At 35.6% G+C, this 19782-nt stretch overlaps 1 protein-coding gene and 2 pseudogenes across 1 annotated transcript; all 3 read left to right on the top strand.

Moving 5' to 3' along the window:
• Positions 1–954, top strand: LOC140694520 (olfactory receptor 5AP2-like). Its single transcript, XM_072957727.1, has one exon. The coding sequence runs from the start codon at positions 1–3 to the stop codon at positions 952–954; it is 954 nt and encodes a 317-aa protein (XP_072813828.1).
• A 5544-nt stretch (positions 955–6498) lies between these two features.
• LOC140694354 (olfactory receptor 5AP2-like) lies at positions 6499–7439 on the top strand (annotated as a pseudogene).
• Positions 7440–13668: 6229 nt separating this feature from the next.
• On the top strand, positions 13669–14598 carry LOC140694523 (olfactory receptor 5M10-like; annotated as a pseudogene).
• Positions 14599–19782: the final 5184 nt, after the last annotated feature.

The raw sequence follows: 19782 nt of genomic DNA, 5'->3' as shown, positions 1-19782 counted from the left end.
ATGATCAGGCATATGAAAGAGATCCAAGGTGAGAATCAAACAGAAGTGACAGAATTTATCCTCTTAGGACTCTCAGACAATCCAGATCTACAAGTTGTCCTCTTTGGATTGTTTCTGTTCATCTACACGGCAACCATGGTGGGTAATTTGGGGATGATTGTGCTAATTAAGATTGATCCCTGTCTCCACACCCCCATGTACTTCTTTCTCAGCAGCCTCTCCTTTGTTGATGCCTCTTACTCTTCTTCTGTTACTCCTAAGATGCTTGTGAACCTCATGTCTGAAAATAAGACTATTTCTTTTAATGGATGTGCTGCCCAGTTTTACTTCTTTGGCTGCTTCTTGGGGACTGAATGCTTCCTGTTAGCCATGATGGCATATGACCGCTATGCAGCCATTTGGAACCCTCTGCTGTATCCAGTTCTCATGTCTGGGAGAATCTGCTCCTTGCTAGTGACTACCTCATTCCTAGCAGGCTTTGGGAATGCAGCCATACACACGGGAATAACTTTTAGATTATCCTTTTGTGGCTCCAGTAAGATCAACCACTTCTACTGTGACTCTCCAGCCCTGCTCAAACTCTCTTGCTCTGACACCCACATCAATGGCATCGTGACCATGGCTTTCTCCAGTTTTAATGTCATCAGTTGTGTTGTGATTGTCCTTGTTTCCTACCTGTGTATCCTCATTGCCATCTTGAGGATGCCCTCATTAGAGGGTAGGCAGAAAGCCTTCTCCACCTGTGCCTCTCACCTCATGGCTGTCACCATATTCTTTGGGACAATTCTCTTCATGTACTTGCGCCCTACATCTAGCTACTCAATGGAGCAGGACAAGATTGTCTCTGTCTTTTATACAGTAGTGACCCCTATGCTAAATCCTCTAATCTACAGTTTGAAAAATAAGGATGTGAAAGGGGCCCTTCAGAAGATCTTACAGAAACAGATACTGTAAAGCCATATTACACATCACCTTGTTACGTAGAAGAAAATATGTTTTCATATTAATTGTATCGTCAGATTGCTTAAGCTGTTTTTCTGTGTTAAGGTAGATTGTTTAAAGTGAGGTATGCTTCTTAATCTCTTGGTGTCTTAAATGTGTATTCATGGGCTTATAGGATGAATCAACATAGTGGGGGGCACAGTGTCTGGTAAAGTATCAATACTTGGAATTGGCTGACCTGGGCCTAAGTCTCAATGCCAATATTTGGCTTTTTTCACTCTCAGTTTTGTTATTTACAAATATTGGTGTCTTTGATTGGGACCTGGGCAAACAGACTGTGAGACAGATACTTGCATGCAGGGAGTTGATTGGAAAGTGTTCCCAGGAATAGTATGTGTAAGGGAGTAGGAAAATCAGGGTTGGGTAGAAGTTGAATTGTGATGAAGTCACAACAGAGTACCTAGCCAATTCCACATAGAACTCTGGGGTTGAGATGATCCTTTAGATATATTCCAAATTGTCAAAAAGGGGCCAGGTATTTGTAATGCCACAATGACCAGTTTTGGATACGGGTCCCCCACTGGAAGGGGGTACAGTCTTGGGCGTGACAATTCCATGCAGCAAAGATTACTCCGAGTGGAACTCAGCTGTGAGATATCAGTTGCCAATACACTTAGAAGCTGGGGGAATAAATACTTCAACCCTGAAAGGCAAATCTGGACACTATCTCAGCATCCATTATAAATAGTGACACTATTCCCCTCACATGAATGTCAGGAGTACCAAACAATACACAAGAAAGAGTGTTACTGGGTCTTATAGTAACATGGATACCACACCAATAGCAGGGGAATATTTTACTGACTTTGTGAATTGGAATATTTTGAGGGTAGTGATCTCAAAGTTAAAGTACTTTAAAATTTTATGTCTAGCCTTGTCAAAGTTTAGATAGTTTTCAATAAACATTTATCAAATTAACTTATCTATCTATAGCTTATTATTATAAAGCTGGGGGCTGTCAATCTTACAGCAATGGGAAAAAAAAAGACTTCTTTGATAGTATGGCATACTGAAGAAGGACTAAATAATGATTTGGAATCAGGTAAATGTCTATTTCCTATTTCTGTTCACCCCACTATCTACAGAAGACAAGAGCAGAGAACACTAGTGCGCCACATGCTCCAGGTAAGACCACCTCATCCCTGAAAAACTTCTGAGAGAATACAAAGGAAGAGATAACTCATCCTATCCACCCAGAACAGTTTTCTGGTCTCCCTACAGCTTCCTCTGTCAACTACTAACCATGGTTTCTCTCAAAGATATTCAAAACTATCATGGCTGGCACCTTCCTCCCTGCTCCCTTTTATTCTAACTCTTCCAGTATAATATCTATCCTTTAAATGTTTCTTATTCACCAATCTAAAAAGAAAAAGGTGATATTTTGTCATTATTCCTATATCCACATTTCATTGATTGCCCAACTGAGATTCCATGGTCCATTATATAATGACTCATTCTCAATCTCTTTCCATTCCATGGTTCTACATTTTCTTCATGTATGTATCTGATTGAATCCCAACCAGTTAAACTTACTCGTTAACTTCTCCATGTCCTCCGCTTAAGCTACTTAGTGCAGTTAGAGAAAACCCTTAGTATTCCAATTTCTATTGCTGATCTTTGGGTGGGAGCCAGTGCTGGCTGGGGTTACCTGTGGGTGAGACAGGATGGGAGCCAAGAAGGGTGCTAGTACTGGATGGGGCTGCCTGCAAGCTGGGGTGGAACAGAAGCTGGATTAGAGAACCTGTCCATGGTAGGGGGCTTGAGTGAGCTGGTCCTCAGGAGAATGCTGGGGAAGGGTGTGTGTTGTTGATTAGGTTGATGGAGAGTGACAGAAACAGTCCTGCCAGCACTGAGCCAGGTAGGTGGAGGGAGAGAAAAAAAATAGGTGCCAACTAGCACTTTCATTACTAGGGAAAGTTTCACTAGATCCCTGCCCCTCTGGCACATATTGTAAAATTAATCAATGGATCTTCTTCTCATGTGTCTCCGACACTTTTCAAGCTGCTGCCTCTGTACTGGGACTTAGTAGTGAGTTTGTTGCAAGCCCTTCAAGAATGAAATTTCAGTTTCCCACAGCTCTCTGGCTCTCCCAGACCTCAGCCCTGCTGGTTTTCAAAGACAGATGTTATGGTGGCTCATCTTCCTAGTGTAGGGCCCCCATGCTGGGGAGCCAGATGTAAGTCCCAGACCCCTCACCCCTCAGACTGGACCTTTGAGGTTGTGATGTCACTCCTGCTTCTGGGTCTCCACACCAGAGTGTGGGTTCTGACCAGACCATGACTCTGCCATTTCCACCCAACTCCATGTAGCCTTTTCTCCATATCCTTAGTTGTAGGCAGTTTGCTCTGTTGGTCTTCGGGTCGTTCTCAGAGACAGGTGTTTTGCTGTGGTTGTAGTTTTGGTGTGTCTGTGGAAGGGTGTGAGCTCAGCATCTTCCTACTCTGCCACCTTGATCCAGACACCTCCCCACTCCACTCAACAACAACAACAACAACAAACTATTAGTGGAAAAATCAGCATGTAATACAAACTGAAGATATACAGGTGAGAAAACAAAGTTTCTCATTTCATGAAACCTGTATTCAAATGAGGAAGACATCATTGTACTTAATTTGTGTTTATGTGTGCATAGGCATTTATGTGTGTGTGTGTGTGTGTGACATGGATGTGAGTGGTGCTTTAAAGAAGTTAAAGCAGGCAAGAGAATAGGGACTGGTTGTGTCAGAGATGAGCTCACTGTGGAAATGATACTTGAGCAAGGCCTGAGTAGGGTGAGCATCACATGAATGTCTGTGGAAGAGCCTTACATGTATAAATACAGTGAATACAAAGGCCCTGAGGCAAGACCCTGTTTGGTTTACAAAAGGAATAATAAAGAAAGCTGATAAATAGGCCTTGGACTTTATTTTTTTCATATCACTTTGTAATAGCTGTTTTCCCCCACCCCAGACTGAAAACTGCATGAAGAAATAAACAAGATTGACTTTGTTGACTACTCTATCAATACCAAGGATGCTTCTGCTACATAAAACACATTCACTAAACATTTGTTGAATGAATTAATGAGTGTGATGTGAATTATATTCTAATAGAAAGGAGTAGACATTTTATTTTAAGTGCAATTCTGAAATTTAGAGGCAGGATCTAATCAATCCTGTACCATTTAATTCAATGTTGTGCACAATGGAGGTTCAAGACTGTAAAAGTGATTTTGTATTTCTCTCAATGCCTAAGTTACTCCCCAGAGTATAGATGGTTCATTGAGGAGAATGTAGTTCAATTATCTGAGTGAAAAATAAATGAATGTCTTAATTTTGGATTAGCACATTTCAAGCTTCAGACTTTTTCCTGTTTTGCAGAGATGATTAAATCTCAAGAGCATTGTCACAAACTTAATAGGCTGAAATTCTGCCTCAGATTCAGAAGCAGCATTGTTTCTACTCCTTTTACTCATGCTTAATTTCATAACTATGCCTTAATTCTACCACAGCTGAATATGTGATGCCACTTCCATTTTCATCAAAGCTATGAATTTCACATTGTAAGGAAGAAAACTTGTATTCCTCCAATACCCAAAAAATAAAACTAAACTAAATAGACACCACTACTTTGGGAATATTGTTTTAAGGACAAAAGGTAAGATGATTTAATTTATTTCAAAGTGTTGAGGTATAGAATTTTCCAGGAGGACTCAAAAAACATTCAAGTAATTAAGATTAAATATCTTAATTGCAATATGTTTGAAACACTGAATTTAATAGTATCAACTGAACTAACCTGGATTTTTTTAGAAGAGAGAAATTTAGGATGACTAATAACAGATGATTTTTTTTCAAATATTCAACATGTGCATACACATACATATATGAATACATGCATATGTGTGCGAATATATGTATATGTGGTATGAATTTGTGTGTGTGTATAAAGCAGGAAAATTTAATTAATTTTGTGCAGAAGGAGCGCCAAAATACCTGGCATGTGTGCGTGTAAGAGCAAATTATTTTATGCTTTTTATGCACCCGTTGAGAAAATGACTGCAATTTTCAGCCTTTATCTACATATACACAAACACATATGTATACACATACACATACATATAGGATCATATATATCATATAGGCTAATATTCCATTTATGTCAATTTATATGTTTGTTACATATAAAAATTGTATTTGTATATTATGCATAAAGTAGAGCTTTATAAAATGGCTGTAAATTTTTAAAAGTGGTATTTTACAGGATAATATTTTAGCCAAGTTTAGGGATAGAAAGATCAGTCAAAAGACTATTGTAGTTATGTAGGTGGAAGATGATTGTTGGCTTGAGCCTTCACGATAGGAATGGAGGTGGTAGGAGGTTGTTGGATTCTTGATATACATATCTTGAAGGTAGGGACAATATAATTATCTTAGAGACTGGTTATAGAGTGTGTGGGAAAGAAGAAAGAATGATTTCTCTAGTATTTATTTATTTATATTTAATTTTATTTGGACAAATATGAGTGGAGAGCTGTCACTGGCTTGAGACAGGGAATGCTATACTTGGAAAACATTTAAGGAGGTCATGAGCAAATCAGATTTGGGTCATGTTGAGCCACTATTCAATATTAATGTGGAGACATGAGTAAGCAACTAAATTGTAAGTTGAGTTTGGAAAAGAGGTCAGGGTTAAATACGTACATTCAGGAGTTGTAAGTACGTAGGCAGAATTTAAAGTCATGAGACTGAGTAAGATCAACAAGGTAGAGTGTAAGCAGGACAGAGAAGAGGGTCAAGATGTGAGTTCTGAGTGACTCCAACCTTAAGAGTCAGAGAAAAGAAGAGGAATAAATGAAGACTGAGAAGGAACAACCACATGGTAAGAGGGACACTCAGAGTCTGGTGTCCTGGAAAAGAAGGAACTTTTTCAAGGTGTAGTTAGCCATCACCTCTGCCCAATGTTATGGATAGATCAAAATGATGGCTGAGAATTGACCACTGGGTTTGGCAACATAAAGACTCCTGATGACTTTGAAGAGATCAGTTTCTGTGGAGTGATGGGATGAAAGCCTGATTAGAGTGGGTTTAGGAGAAAACAGGAAAAATAGAACTGGATACAGCAGGTCTATTCAACTGTATCATACATTTAATTGCAAGAGGAATGCAGAGGAATTGGATGACAGGTAGTGAAGGTAGTATGATCAAGAGGGGAGGAGATAAAATTTGAGGAGTAGGTTAGGATATAGAAAGATAGACTATCAAAGCCTTCACACAAACATGAGCATAAATACTCACTTTTAAATAAAGTAAGTTACTTTAGTGTTTAGTTACCTTGTTTTGTTGTTGTTTTTTGATAGTAAAAAAGAAAAGAGGTTTTTTCATGTTCTTAGGACATCTTGGAAATAACCTTACCTACAGCAAAAAACAAGCTGTTTGATTCCCCTGATATTTTTGTGTAATTTATTTCCTTGGTTTCTTATCTCAGCAAATGAATCATCTATTCAGAGACAAAAGTATGAGCAACCATTCAACAGTGACTAAATTTATTCTCTGGGGATTCAGTAATCATTCAGACCTACAGTTTCTTCTTTTTATGGTATTTCTAGTCATCTATATGATCACTGTGCTTGGAAATCTTGGCATGATCCTGTTAATCAAGATTGACTCAAATCTCCACACGTCCATGTACTTTTTCCTCAGCAATCTGCCCCTTGTTGACTTCTGTTATTCTTCTGTCATTGCCCCTAATAGGCTAGTAAATTTCTGGGTGGACATCCCAGTCATTTCATTCAATGAATGTGCCACTCAGTTCTTCTTTTTTGGTTCTTTTGCTGGCATTGAGGGCTTCCTGTTGACCGTGATGGCCTATGACTGTTATGTGGCCATCTGCTAGCCTCTTTTTTACACAGTCTCTATGTCCCCCCATCTTAATATCATGCTGGTATTGGCCACATATTTTGCAGGCTTTATAAATGCCGCCATTCACACTGGCCTTACCTTCCAACTGTCTTTCTGCCACTCAAATGTCATCAACCACTTTTTCTGTGACGTTCCACCTGTCCTGAAACTCTCTTGTTCTGACACACATGTCCATGAAGTTCTCATTTTTGCTTTTTCCAGTTTTAATGAACTGAGAGCTGCCTCCTGACTATTCTCACTTCTTATCTCTACATTCTCATGGCCATCTTGAGGATCCATCCAGTGAACAGGAGGTATGAAGCCTTCTCCACCTGTGCTTCCCACTTGATGGTGGTCACCATCTTTTTTGGCACAATCCTGTTCATGTATCTGCAACCCAGCTCCAGCTATGTGATGGACAAAGACAAAGTGGTGTCTGTGTTTTATGCAGGGGTCATCCCCATGTTAAAACCTCTCATCTATAGTCTGAGAAACAAGGAAGTCAAAATTTCCTTAGGTAAAAATTTTAAAACAACCTCTTTTTGCCTCTGTACTTAGAATCATCAAAGCATGGGATTTTAGGACTTGGAGGTAACTTAGAAATGACCAGTCCACTTCCACTCACCCTGGGTCCATTTCATTCTGTAGTGAGGCTTTTTAAATTTTTCTTTTCCTTTTTATTTTTTGGGGGAGGTAATTAGGTTTATTTATTAATTTTTTAACCTCTGGAGGTAGTGGGGATTGAACCCAAGACCTCGTGCATGCTGGGTAGGTGCTTTATCCCTGAGCTGTGACATCCCCCAGTGAGGCTTTTTATCTGATAGCAGAGTTGGACCAAATGTCTCAGGCATCCTGGGGAATACGGTCACTCTGCATAAATCCCACTTATTCCACAGAGCTTACATGCTTGAAAATAACCAAATATCCCATTTCAACTCCCTGTTCAGAGGTATAAAACCCAGTACTGGCATACCTCAGAGATATTGTGGGTTTGGTTCAAGACTACTCTAATAAAGTGAATATCACAATAAAACAAATCACATTTTTTGTGGTTTCCCAATGCATGTAAGAGTTACATTTATACTATAGTCTATTAGGTGTGCAATAGCATTATGTCTTTAAGAAACAATGTACATACCTTAGTTAAAAATATTTTATTTGGAAAAACTGTGAAGCATCACCTGAGCCTTCAGTGAGTCATATTTTATTGCTGGAGGAAAGTATTGCCTCCATGTTGATGATTGCTGACTGATAAGGATGGCAGCTGCTGAATATTAGGTGGCAATTTCTTAAAATGAGACAACAATGGAGTTTGTCACATCATTTGATCCTTCCTTACACAAACAATTTCTCTGTAGCATGCAATCCTGTTCCATAGCATTTTATCCACAGTAGAGCTTCCTTCAAAATTGTAGTCAGTCCTCAAAAACTCTGCCACTGCCGTTTCAACTAAGTTCACATAATATTCTAAATTCTTAGCTCTCATTTCAACAGTCTTCACAGCATCTTTACCAAGAGTAGATTTTATCTCAAGAAACCACTTGCTTTGCTCATCCATGAGAAGCAGCTCCTCATCCATTAAATTCTGATCATAAAGTTGTAACAACTCAGTCCCACCTTCAGGCCCTACTTCTAATTCCAGTTCTCTTGCTGTTTCCACCACATCTGCAGTTATTCCTCCACTGTAATCTTGAACCCCTCAGACTTGTGGATCCCTTGAAGGTTGGGATCCATGTTTTCCAAACTCCTGCTAGTGTTGATATTTTGACATCTTCCCAAGAATCACAAATGTTATTAATGGCCTCCAGAATGGAGAATCCTTTCCAGAAGATTTTCAGTTTCCTTTGCCCAGATCCATCAGAGGAATCACTATCGATGGCAGCCATAACCTTACAAAATGTGTTTCTTAAACAATAAGACATGAAAGTCAAAATGACTCCTTGATCCTTGGACTGCAGAAAGGATGTTGTGTTAGCAGGCATTAAAAACAAATTAATCTTGTTTTACATCTCCATCAGAGTTCTTGAGTGACCAGGTGCAACATTGCTGAGTAATCATATTTTGAAAAAAAAGTTTTTTCTCTGAACAGTAGATCACAGCAATGGGCTTAAAATAGTCAGAAACCACACTGTAAAGCGATGTGCTGCCCTCCAGGCTTTATTGTTTCATTTATAGAGCACAGGTAGAGTAGATTTTGTGTACTTCTTAAGGGCCCTATGACTTTTGGAATGGTGAATAAGCATTGGCTTCAATTTTAAGTCACAAGCTATATTAATCTCTAACAAGGAAGTCAGCCTGTCACTTGACACTTTCTGTTTTTTTTTAATTTTTTATTGATTTATAATCATTTTACAATGTTGTGTCAAATTCCAGTGTAGAGCACAATTTTTCAGTTATACATGAACACATATATATTCATTGTCACATTTTTTTCTCTGTGAGCTACCATAAGATCTTGTGTATACTGTCATTTGACACTTTTAAGCCAGAGACTTCTCTCTAACCAGGAAACTTCTAGCTGATATCTTCCAATATAAGGATGTTTCATCTACACTGAAAATCTGTTGTTTAGTATAGTCGTCCTCATTAATTACTTTAGCTAGATCTTCTGGGTCTGGTGTTATTGTAGGGTTATTAGCTAACTTAATTCCAATATTGTTTCTCAAGGAATGGGAAGCCCTAGTAGAGGGAAGGAGATGGGGAATACTGGTTAGTGGAGAAGTCGGAGCACACACAATATTGATTAATTTTACTTATATGGGAACAGTTTGTGGTGCCCTGAAGCAATTATAGTAGTAATTTTTTGTGTCACAATATTTTTTGTGTCAAAATTAATGCTTTTTCTGTCCTTCCTAAGAAATTTTTGAAAACCTCATGATTATAAAGACTTTCTTCTATTTTTCCTTTCCCAAGAGAACTTGTAGACATAGCATTTACATTTAGTCTTATGATTCACATCAAATTAATATAGAAATATTTGATTATGGTGATATAGGGATTGAAGTTAATTTTTTTCTATATAGATATCAATTATTCCAATAACATTCTCCATTGAAATACATTTATACTTTTGTTCTAAAATCCATTCACTATATATGAGTGGACATATTACTGGATTTTCTATTCTGTATCATTAATCTGTTTGCTATCTTTGGATCTGCACATTGTTTTGAGTACTGTAGTTTCTTGTTAACTCTTAAAATTAGATAGTGTGAATTATTTAATAATTTTTCTTCTCTTTCAAAATTGTTTTGATGAATATAAATCTTTTTTATACCTCTATATATTTTACAATCAGTTTATCCATTAAAAATAAGCCAATTGAAATGTAGACTGGACTGGCATTAAAACTATCAATCGATTTTGGAAAAAATGGCAACTTAAAAATATTAAATATTCCGAACAATTAAATATATTTCTCCATCCTTTAGGTCTTCTTTAATTTCTCTCTGCAGTGTTTTATAGTTAAGTTTCTAACTCTTCCAGTTTTTTAATATTCATTTTAAGTGGTTTATGCTTTTGTTGTTATTATAAGAAATATTACTTTTTTTTCCAGTTGTGGTTGGTTTCTACATAATAATGTAAATAATCTATGTATATTGATCTTGTAGTCATGTGACCTTCCAAAACATACCCTTAATTTTACTTTTGCATATTAAAAAATATTCAGATGTATAACATGATTTAATATTAGTATATATTGCAAAATGTTTAGCACAATAATTCTAGTTAATATTTCTTTTACTTATTTTAAAAGGAGACTCTATGTAAACTCTCATGTGACCTGTGAATAACATAATTTTGTTTTCTCCTTTCCAATCAGCATAACTTTATTATATAGATTAGAGCTTCCAGTACAATGTTTAATCTGCTACAACTCAAAAAATAAGCCAATTAAATAATCACAAAAACACAAGTAACAAATTTACAATGGCAGTGGGATGTTTCCAACTATAAGGCTGCTGCTGTGACATTCATGTAGCTAAAGTCATTAAGTGTTCTTTTAACAGACACACATCAGTTAGTCATTGGAATTGAAGCAGAGTGATATTAAGGAAGGAATTCATGTCTTCAAGTATAATTTAAACACAATCATCTGGAGACTTTCTAGAAAATAAAATGAGAATGAATAAAACACTTTTTTTGAGTTAGCATCATACATTTGGGTAAAGTCTGTGCCCTCTAATCTTATTCATCATGATATATAAAAAAATAAGCATCAAATTCTTGTTGTGGATTTCTGATCAAGGGATCCCATACTGAAAAATATTGATACTTTGCCCTTCCAGATCTGAAAGAGCAAATACACTACCTTTCAGCTACCCATTCAATTACTATCGAGTAGTCCTATCTCTTGTAAAAAGCTTTTGTAAATGTTATGATTATTGTAATGCTATTGTATTTTAAAGCATATCAGAAAACACATACATAAGTACTTTAGGAAAAATTTTCCTTCAAACTAAAAGCTGACATTCTGCTTAAAGATGGACCAAATCTTCAACTTTTTTTTTGTAAAACAAGGACTCTCCATGTTAAGGGAACAGGAAATGTGCACTTTACAATCCTATAATGAGCTCTAAAATCAAACAAAAAACTGTTATTTCATGGGAATCTTTAAGCAATAGATTTTATTCTTTAAATTGTATTATTTTATATTTACAAAGAATCAGGAAAAAGCACATCAAATTTGAGATACAGAAGTCTTTCCACCTCAATTTGAAAAATACATGGTACTGCTCAAATTTTCTCTGATGTGATACATTGGTAAAAATCTACATTTTTGTATTGCTATACAGCTTTATCTCACTGGCTGCTTTCCTACAGTGTAACCCATCATTTGAAGATCTAACATAATTAAAGATTTCTCTCTTGTCTTGGTGAGAGCACACTTTTAATTCCTATGACTGTGTTGACTGGAATTAACAGTGCCTTGGAAGATACAGACTAGCCCGGTCATCTCTCGATTCCTTATTCTCTAACAAACACGGTGCCAAGGAATTGATACTGTCCAAATAATCTTCATTCCACTTTGAAACCTCCTCCTAAATCACCAGCTTTATGAATCATCAATTTTATGAATGATCTTGATACTCAAACCCATCTTTGTTTCCTAGAGTACTGATGAAATCAGCTCATTAGGGCAGATTGGTTTCAGGATAAGCCCATGATGCCACTCTCCAAATGAGCCTTCCCCCTGACTTCCTTCCTCCCATGGCTCACTTTTCTGTTCCTCACACTCTGCTCCTCAAATCTTACATCTCTTTTATATTCTTACTTTTCAGTCTTATTAGATGACTTTACCTCAGTGTTTATGGAGAAACACTGAAGCCTTCTGATGAGGATACTCTCATTTTTATATACTAAAAATATAAAACTTATCTACCCACATTCTCCTCCTCCCATATTCCATAAAACTGATGGCTGATTTCTCAATCTGTGTTAAAGATCTCAGGTGCTAATAGTGAACAGAATACACAGATGTTTGGCAGAGATTTTGGCTTCAAAGAAGAATCTGAGGCCTCAACACATCAAAGGTTATATCCTTGAGAAATATAAACTACTTTAATTGGCTTTTTAAATTTATTGTAAAAATACTCTAGTGAATGTTCCTAAGAAATGTATTATAAATCTTCCCACCTTGTTTTTAGAAAATATAGTAAGTCAGCTTTGGCAGGCTTTTCTGATGTATATGTGAAAACTAAATAAAATAGCATTAGGGTGAAATTATTAATGCACATTTTTTTCCAGTTATATCTTATTTTCTTCAAAAAAAAAAAAAACTAACAAACCGGAGACAGTGGATACAGCTGGGAACTAAGTCCACGTTTAAACATTATCCTAATGTGCATCCCTAAACAAATTTCTTTTATGTTAGTTGCAAAAAAAGGGGACAAAGAAAACTTCCACATTTTTCTCCAGATACTTGAATTCTTTATTTACTGTTCCATTTCTGCCTTCTCAGAGAGACCTTTGCTGAATGGCCATCTGAAAGCACCCCACATTTATTTTTCTTCATAATATTTTCTTCTAACTGAAATTCTGTGGTGAATCCTTGGCTGTGTGTTTAGTATCTATTCCTTCCCCTACAATATATGCTTATGAGGCTGGGGAATTTCTTCACTGCTGTAACCTCGGAACTTAGAACAGAAAAAAATCAATATTTGCAGTGTACATAAATAATGAGTGGGTGAATTTACCAAGCAGAGAGAACAATTCTTCATTCTGTACCTTCTTGGCCATATAGCAAGAGATAAATTTACTAATTCAACATCCTCTGAATGCAATTAAGCCAGACAAATATGAGTTTCAAGTGAAAATGCTGTACTTAGTGTGTCTTCTATTTTGTATCTGAAACACTAGTCTATCAAAGCTGGAGGGAACCTAGAAATTCAGCTCCCTTCATTTGTCCACTTGAATGATGCAAATGATCTGCTGCTTTTCATATCTCATTTTTATTCCTTTGGCTTTCTTTTTCACAAAATTTGAAAAAATACCAAATATGAAGCTCTCCAAGAATACAGGTAAAAATTGTACACACACACACACACGCACAATTAAGACAGAAAGAGTTTGGAAGTGTGTGTTTGAGATATATAGAGAGAGTTAACACAGAGACGTAAAGTGAAAATAATTATGGAAACATTCTGATGCATTAATTGAGAAGAGTAATTTCCCCAGAGATAAATAGATCAAAAGTAAATGATACAAGAATGGAATAAATGCAGAGTCTGGGTTAGACAGAATTCTTCATCTTTTTTGTCTATTCAGTTTTTCAAGGGACAAGAAAATGTCTTCCCCAAACCACACTCCGGTGACAGAATTCATTCTCCTGGGACTCACAGACAACTCAGTGTTACAGAAGACCCTGTTGGGGTGTTTCTGGTGATCTGCCTAGTCACACTGGCAGGGAACCTGGGCATGATCATGCTGATCAGGACCAATGCTCACCTCCAAACCCCCATGTACTTCTTCCTCAGCCACCTGTCCTTTGTAGACATTTGCTATTCATCCAACATCACTCCAATATGCTATACAATTTCCTCTCAGACCAGAAGACCATCTCCTATGCTGGATGTTTCACACAGTGTCTGCTCTTCATTGCCCTGGTGATCACAGAGTTTTATATCCTTGCATCAATGGCGTTGGATCTCTATGTTGCCATTTGCAGCCCTTTACATTACAGCAGCAGGATGTCCAAGAGCATCTGCCTCTTTCTAGTCACTGTCCATTACTCTTGTAACTTCCTTCATGGGCTCTCTCAGACACTGCTGACTTTCCACCTGTCCTTCTGTGGCTCCCGTGAAATCAACCATTTCTACTGTGCTGACCCTCCTCTCATGATGCTGGCTTGCTCTACACCTGAGTCAAGAAGATGGCAATGTTTGCAGTTGCTGGTTTTACCCTCTGCAGCTCTCTCCTCATCATTCTCCTGTCCTACGTTTTCATCATGGCTGGCATCTTGAGGATCAGCTCTACAGAAGGCAGGCACAAAGCCTTTTCTACTTGTGGTTCCCACCTGACAACAGTCACTATATTTTATGGAACCCTCTTTTGCATATACTTAAGGTCCCCATCAGAGAATTCTGTCAAGCAGTCCAAAATAATTGCAGTCTTTTATAGTATTTTGAGCCCAATACTGAACCCGTTGGTCTACAGTATGAGGAACAGGGATGTTATCCAAGCCTTACAGCAGATGATTAAGAGAAATCTTTCATAAAATAGCAGTTTAAGGATCTGCTCATTTAAAATGACTAAGTGTCTGTGACAACTTAGTGTTTAGAACCTAGAAATGAGTAACATTGGATTCTGTCTGTGATAGAGTTCCCAGTTTCAATTTTTGAGGATCAACATCATTCAGTGTGGGACATTCCTTTAACTTATAACAAACTTCCTTTTGGCTAAGCAAAGAGTTGTGTCTTATTCTTAGCAAACAGAATGTTCTCATATCAAGATTTATAATCCTCTTTCAAAATGTGTTTTAAAATCACTGTAAAGTACTTACACATTTTGCTAATTACTTACATTTTGTGTAAATAATTATGTGCTTCCTTTTATTTTATAGTTCTGAGAACCACTGTGACTTTCAGGACTCAGATTTAAACTCAATTTTGGCCACTGTCTTAATCAAAATGCTTGATCTGTTTGTGGTCTCTCCTTTTTATATACAGATATCTTTGCATTTTTTTAAATTGAAGTATAGTCAGTTTACAATGTTGTGTCTGTTTCTGGTGTAAGGCATAATATTTTAGTCACATATGAACATGCATATATTCATTTTAATATTCTTTTTCACCATAAGTTACTATAAGATATTGAATAGAGTTCCCTGTGCTATACAGTATGGACTTGTTGTTTATCAGATTTTGTGAGAATCTTCCTGTATTTTAAAGTGAGAGACACTGCCAGAGTTCAGCAGGTGTTCTGTGTGATTCAGTGGATTTGTAGATGTAATTCTTGGAGTATTTGTGGGAGAGGCTGAGCTGTGAGTCTCTCTACTCTGCCATCATGACAGCTCCCCTCTGTCTTTTTTAAAATATTCTATTTATTTATATCTATTTGTGATTTAATTTTTTTTTTTTATTTTTAGGTCTTTGGGTGGAACCAGCCTCATAAATTCTTCAGAGATAGGATAGAATATAAATCAATAGATTTAAAAATAATCATAAGTAACACTCAATTATAGTTTAGTGCTCACTTTTACATCACTGCATGTTTAATCCTCAAAGAAATTAGTGAGAAGATTATTGTCTCCATTTATAGCATTTGGAATCCTAGGCACAGAGAGATTAAATGACTTACCCAAAGTCACTCAGCCACTTAGTAGTACAGAGTCAAATCCCTTGATTCCAAATTTTCTCTCATTCTAATTCACACTGCAGTGATTAAACCCCTTAACACTCTGCAAATGCTGGGATGATAAACTGATGAGGTTGTTGCTATACATGTTCATGGTGATCATGATGAGAGGATATGACTAGTAACCCCTAATGTGGGTTTCCTCTAACATTTCAGGTAAACATGATCATTTGTCATCATTATAGTAGAGTTGTCTCACTGTTTCATGTAAAGCAAGCAATTTTGATATTTGGAAAATCTATCTAGACTGCATTTTATGAATATGTTTTCCAGATTATAAAAGCATACGTTTATTATAAATAACTAGACAATACAAAGAGATGTGAAAAAATAACTTGTATGAGTGTTATGTCTTAAACCAAAAGATTATTTATGTTTGTGTTTTTTTATATTTCTTCTCAATATTTTATACACATATATTATTATAATTGATAAAATAAAATTGTAATCATGTGCTGTATACAAATTTGAACATTGATTTTTACTTGATAGTACAAGGTTTATGTTTCAAACAGACTATTTTTGTGAACACCATTTTAATGCCATTAATATTAATAGTTAAATCATACTTAATTACAAAAATAATACATATTGATTATAAAAAACAAATACTGAAAATATATAAAAATATGTAACTTTTCCCCTGACATTTTAACCTATTTCTTCCTGCTCTCTTTTAAGCAACCCTTTATTTTCTCACCAATTTGTGATGTTACCTTTCATTGTACCCTAAATGAATCCATTTCTGTTAATTTTTTTCTTATTTTTTACCAGTTTGTTTATGTATTTTAAGCCAAATTCTTATCACTAATGTAGATTTAAAATAAGTTTTAATTTCTGATAGAGAAATTCCATCTTTATTATTTTTGCTTCCAAATTCATCTTAGGAGAACACAAATCAGATATTTATAGCTATTCAGTACATTTACGTAAGATATTATGCATATGAGAGTTCAATCTAGAAAGTATATGCACATACAAACATGAAACTCCAATCTAGCATTCCATACATTACATATCTATTATAGATTATTTGAAAAACATGGAAAAATATCTTAGTAATATTGTTCTAGTTTGGTCCCCAAGTCTGATGGGAGATGTATGCAGTGGAGCCCACAGAGATGGGATGGAAGGTGTAGGAGAGTTAAGTATTTTTGGCTGGTAAAGTGACCCACAGTCAAGGAGAAAAGCATTTAACCTGTGTACATTAATACTGTGTATTTATTAACTTTTTACACAACCAGTTATTTTTGCACTTTACCTTTTATTAGACTTCCATTATGCAACATTATTTTCCCACAAAAGTGTATAAATGTAGACTCTTACCCCTATGTTGTCCTTTGCCAGGACTTGTCCTCCAAATATACATATTCCTCCACTGTGAGTAATTTCAAAAAACTGAGAAAAAATTCTATATTGATCCAAGTTAAAATATGTCTTAAGTTTTTAAATAATCAGAAGGAAATATTTCTGAGCATCACTGCAGTGGAGAAATTCACAGTGGAAAAATCAGTCAAATTTGATGGTAAAAGAGACAGCTAATACTTTGGTGAAGTATTTGCCCCAGATAAAGTAAAGTAGTAAACTTAATGTATGATAAGCTCATAGAAATCATATGAAGTACAAAAAATGTTATCATATAAATTAATGTTGAAGGCTAAATATAAAAAATTAATAAAACCCCAAATGCTGAAATCAATGAGTAAAATTATTAATAATCACAAATATGAAATTACATACTGTTTTGTGTATCTGTATTTAAGGGAGTTCAAAATGACTGGCACTATATACTTTGTGTCAGGAAAAATAATAATATACAGTTTTTCTGGAGATCAATTTAATGTTGTTTTCAGAAGTCTTAAAATCATTCTATACTTTTACTTTGTAAGTCCTATTTTAAAAATTTTACTTTGTAAGCTCTATTTTTTAAAAAATGTGTTGCAGGCATACAAAGAAATGTAGATAAAATTTTCATAGTAATATTTGTTTTATAGCTGAGAAGAAGGAAAGAAGTGATGTATTCATTCAGGCAGACCTCACTTGGCACGATCTCCTGCAACTGAAGTTGGTGGAACTTGGAAATGTCTTTGCTTTGTGTGGATCTGCATGGCCACAATACTGTGCAAAGTGGGGTCTTCCTGCATTCAGTACAGTTAGGCATAGACATATGCAAATAGAACTGAGGTTGGCTGTATGTAACTAGAAACCCTGGAAAGCTGTGTTGCTTGTGATCATAGAGGAAAGTTTGAATATTATGTGACAGATTTTGCATTAGAATATATATAGACAGTAAAATTAAGAAGATCCCAGTTAAGGGAAGGGAAAATCACTTTGCATAGCTCTTTTTGGAAAAAGAAGTGTTCGACAGCTTTGTAATATATGAGAATTAAGGAAACATAAAACTTGTTTTTTATATCCATGTACCGATTTTCCATGATAAACAATTCTTTCTTATATAGGCAAGAAAACAAGCAAACAAAAACTTACGTATTTTCAATTCATCCAGATCCCAAGATGCAAAGTTAAAGGGTCTTTATTTATTATTAGAATTTAAATGTGAAAGTAGGAAAAAGCAGAGTTTCAAAACCTGTTCTATGAAAGTGTTGAACCAAATGGTCATCCAGGTGTCTTCTAATTCAAGCTTCTATTATTTTCCCCCTTAAAACTGTTGTGCTCCTGAATAGGTTGAATTTCTTCGGTTGTAAACAAAGCTATAAATTTATATTTGTTATGTAGGTGATGGGGCAAGTAAATCATTCTCTATCCATAGTGTTTTAATCTGGAAAACAAAATTTTTCTTTCATTCAGAAGTTTACTTCTCAAGAGAAAATTCATCCATAAAGGTTTTTTTTTTTCCCATCTCCTCAAGCTTAAACATCATTGTCAGTTTCCTAGCATACGATGACATCGAGATGAAGTGGCACACATTAAAGCTGATTTCCAATAAATAATGTCGATGGATCAATTTTTTCTGTGTTGAATTTATATCTGCTTATATATTCACACATGTACACAATGAAATGAAGACTCTCAACAGAATGAGTTTCACTGAGGATGTAGGAAAATTTGAGTACTCTTAACTGTTGGTAATTTCACACATCACTACATCCAAAAACAAATAAATATAAGGAGAAGTAAAAATAAAACTTTAGAAATCTGCCTTAACAAAGTTTATGATCAGAAATAATAACTTATATGCTAAAGATTTTCTTAAGGAAGGAGAAAATTAAAAACTCCCTAAATTTTAAAAGGAGGTAATGTCATAAAATGTCACATATCAATGTGAAGCCACATTATGCTCTTCAATAAAGACCAGTTTCAAAGAATATCTGGCAATCTGGAACATGCGTATGCTGCTATTTATTTGTAAAACACTAAAACCTAATCTTCACGTGTACTTGAGCAGCAGCTAAGTCAAAACTCTTTGTGGGAAGATAAGAAATGAAAGATAATATGTAAAATATAAGAACAGTTACTAATGCTGTAGGGACAGATGATATAAAACTCTTCTCTAAAAAAGGAAAATTCTAAATCAGAATTGGGTATCCTTTATTGAGAAAGGAATCTGTTTTGGTTGAAAGAAACCAATGAAATAAATTGTGGAATCATTAAAAAATATACACTATCAAGTTCTTTGTTGAAATAATGAAACATATATAGTTTTATATTCCAAAGAAACAGACTAAGAAATGTATCAAAAGTGCAGTAAAAAAATGATCAAAATTTGAGATTTGAGTTTCTTTTGAAAAAATCAGTTTCTAGGAAAGGGACTATGTATATATCCAGTGAAAGTAAATCATTTTCATATTCATAAAATACATTGCAGTACACTTGACATTTCTGGTAAGGGTGGCTCAGCCAGGCTTAATTATTGCTGACCTAGGAAGTGAAAGGAAGAAACTTTATGCTAATTAATCTACCAGAATAAGTTCTTGAGTGAGACTAAAACAATGACTTTGCTTAAGCATAAACAGCTCATTTCTGATGCTGTGCTTCCATCAACTGTCATTTCCAAACAATTTTCTCTTTCATTGTTTCAATTAGA

Source organism: Vicugna pacos, unplaced genomic scaffold (assembly GCF_048564905.1).
Source record: "Vicugna pacos unplaced genomic scaffold, VicPac4 scaffold_21, whole genome shotgun sequence".
Lineage (NCBI taxonomy): Eukaryota > Metazoa > Chordata > Mammalia > Artiodactyla > Camelidae > Vicugna > Vicugna pacos.
Note: the sequence above shows the minus strand (reverse complement) of the source record. Positions and strands in the feature narration are given on the sequence as shown.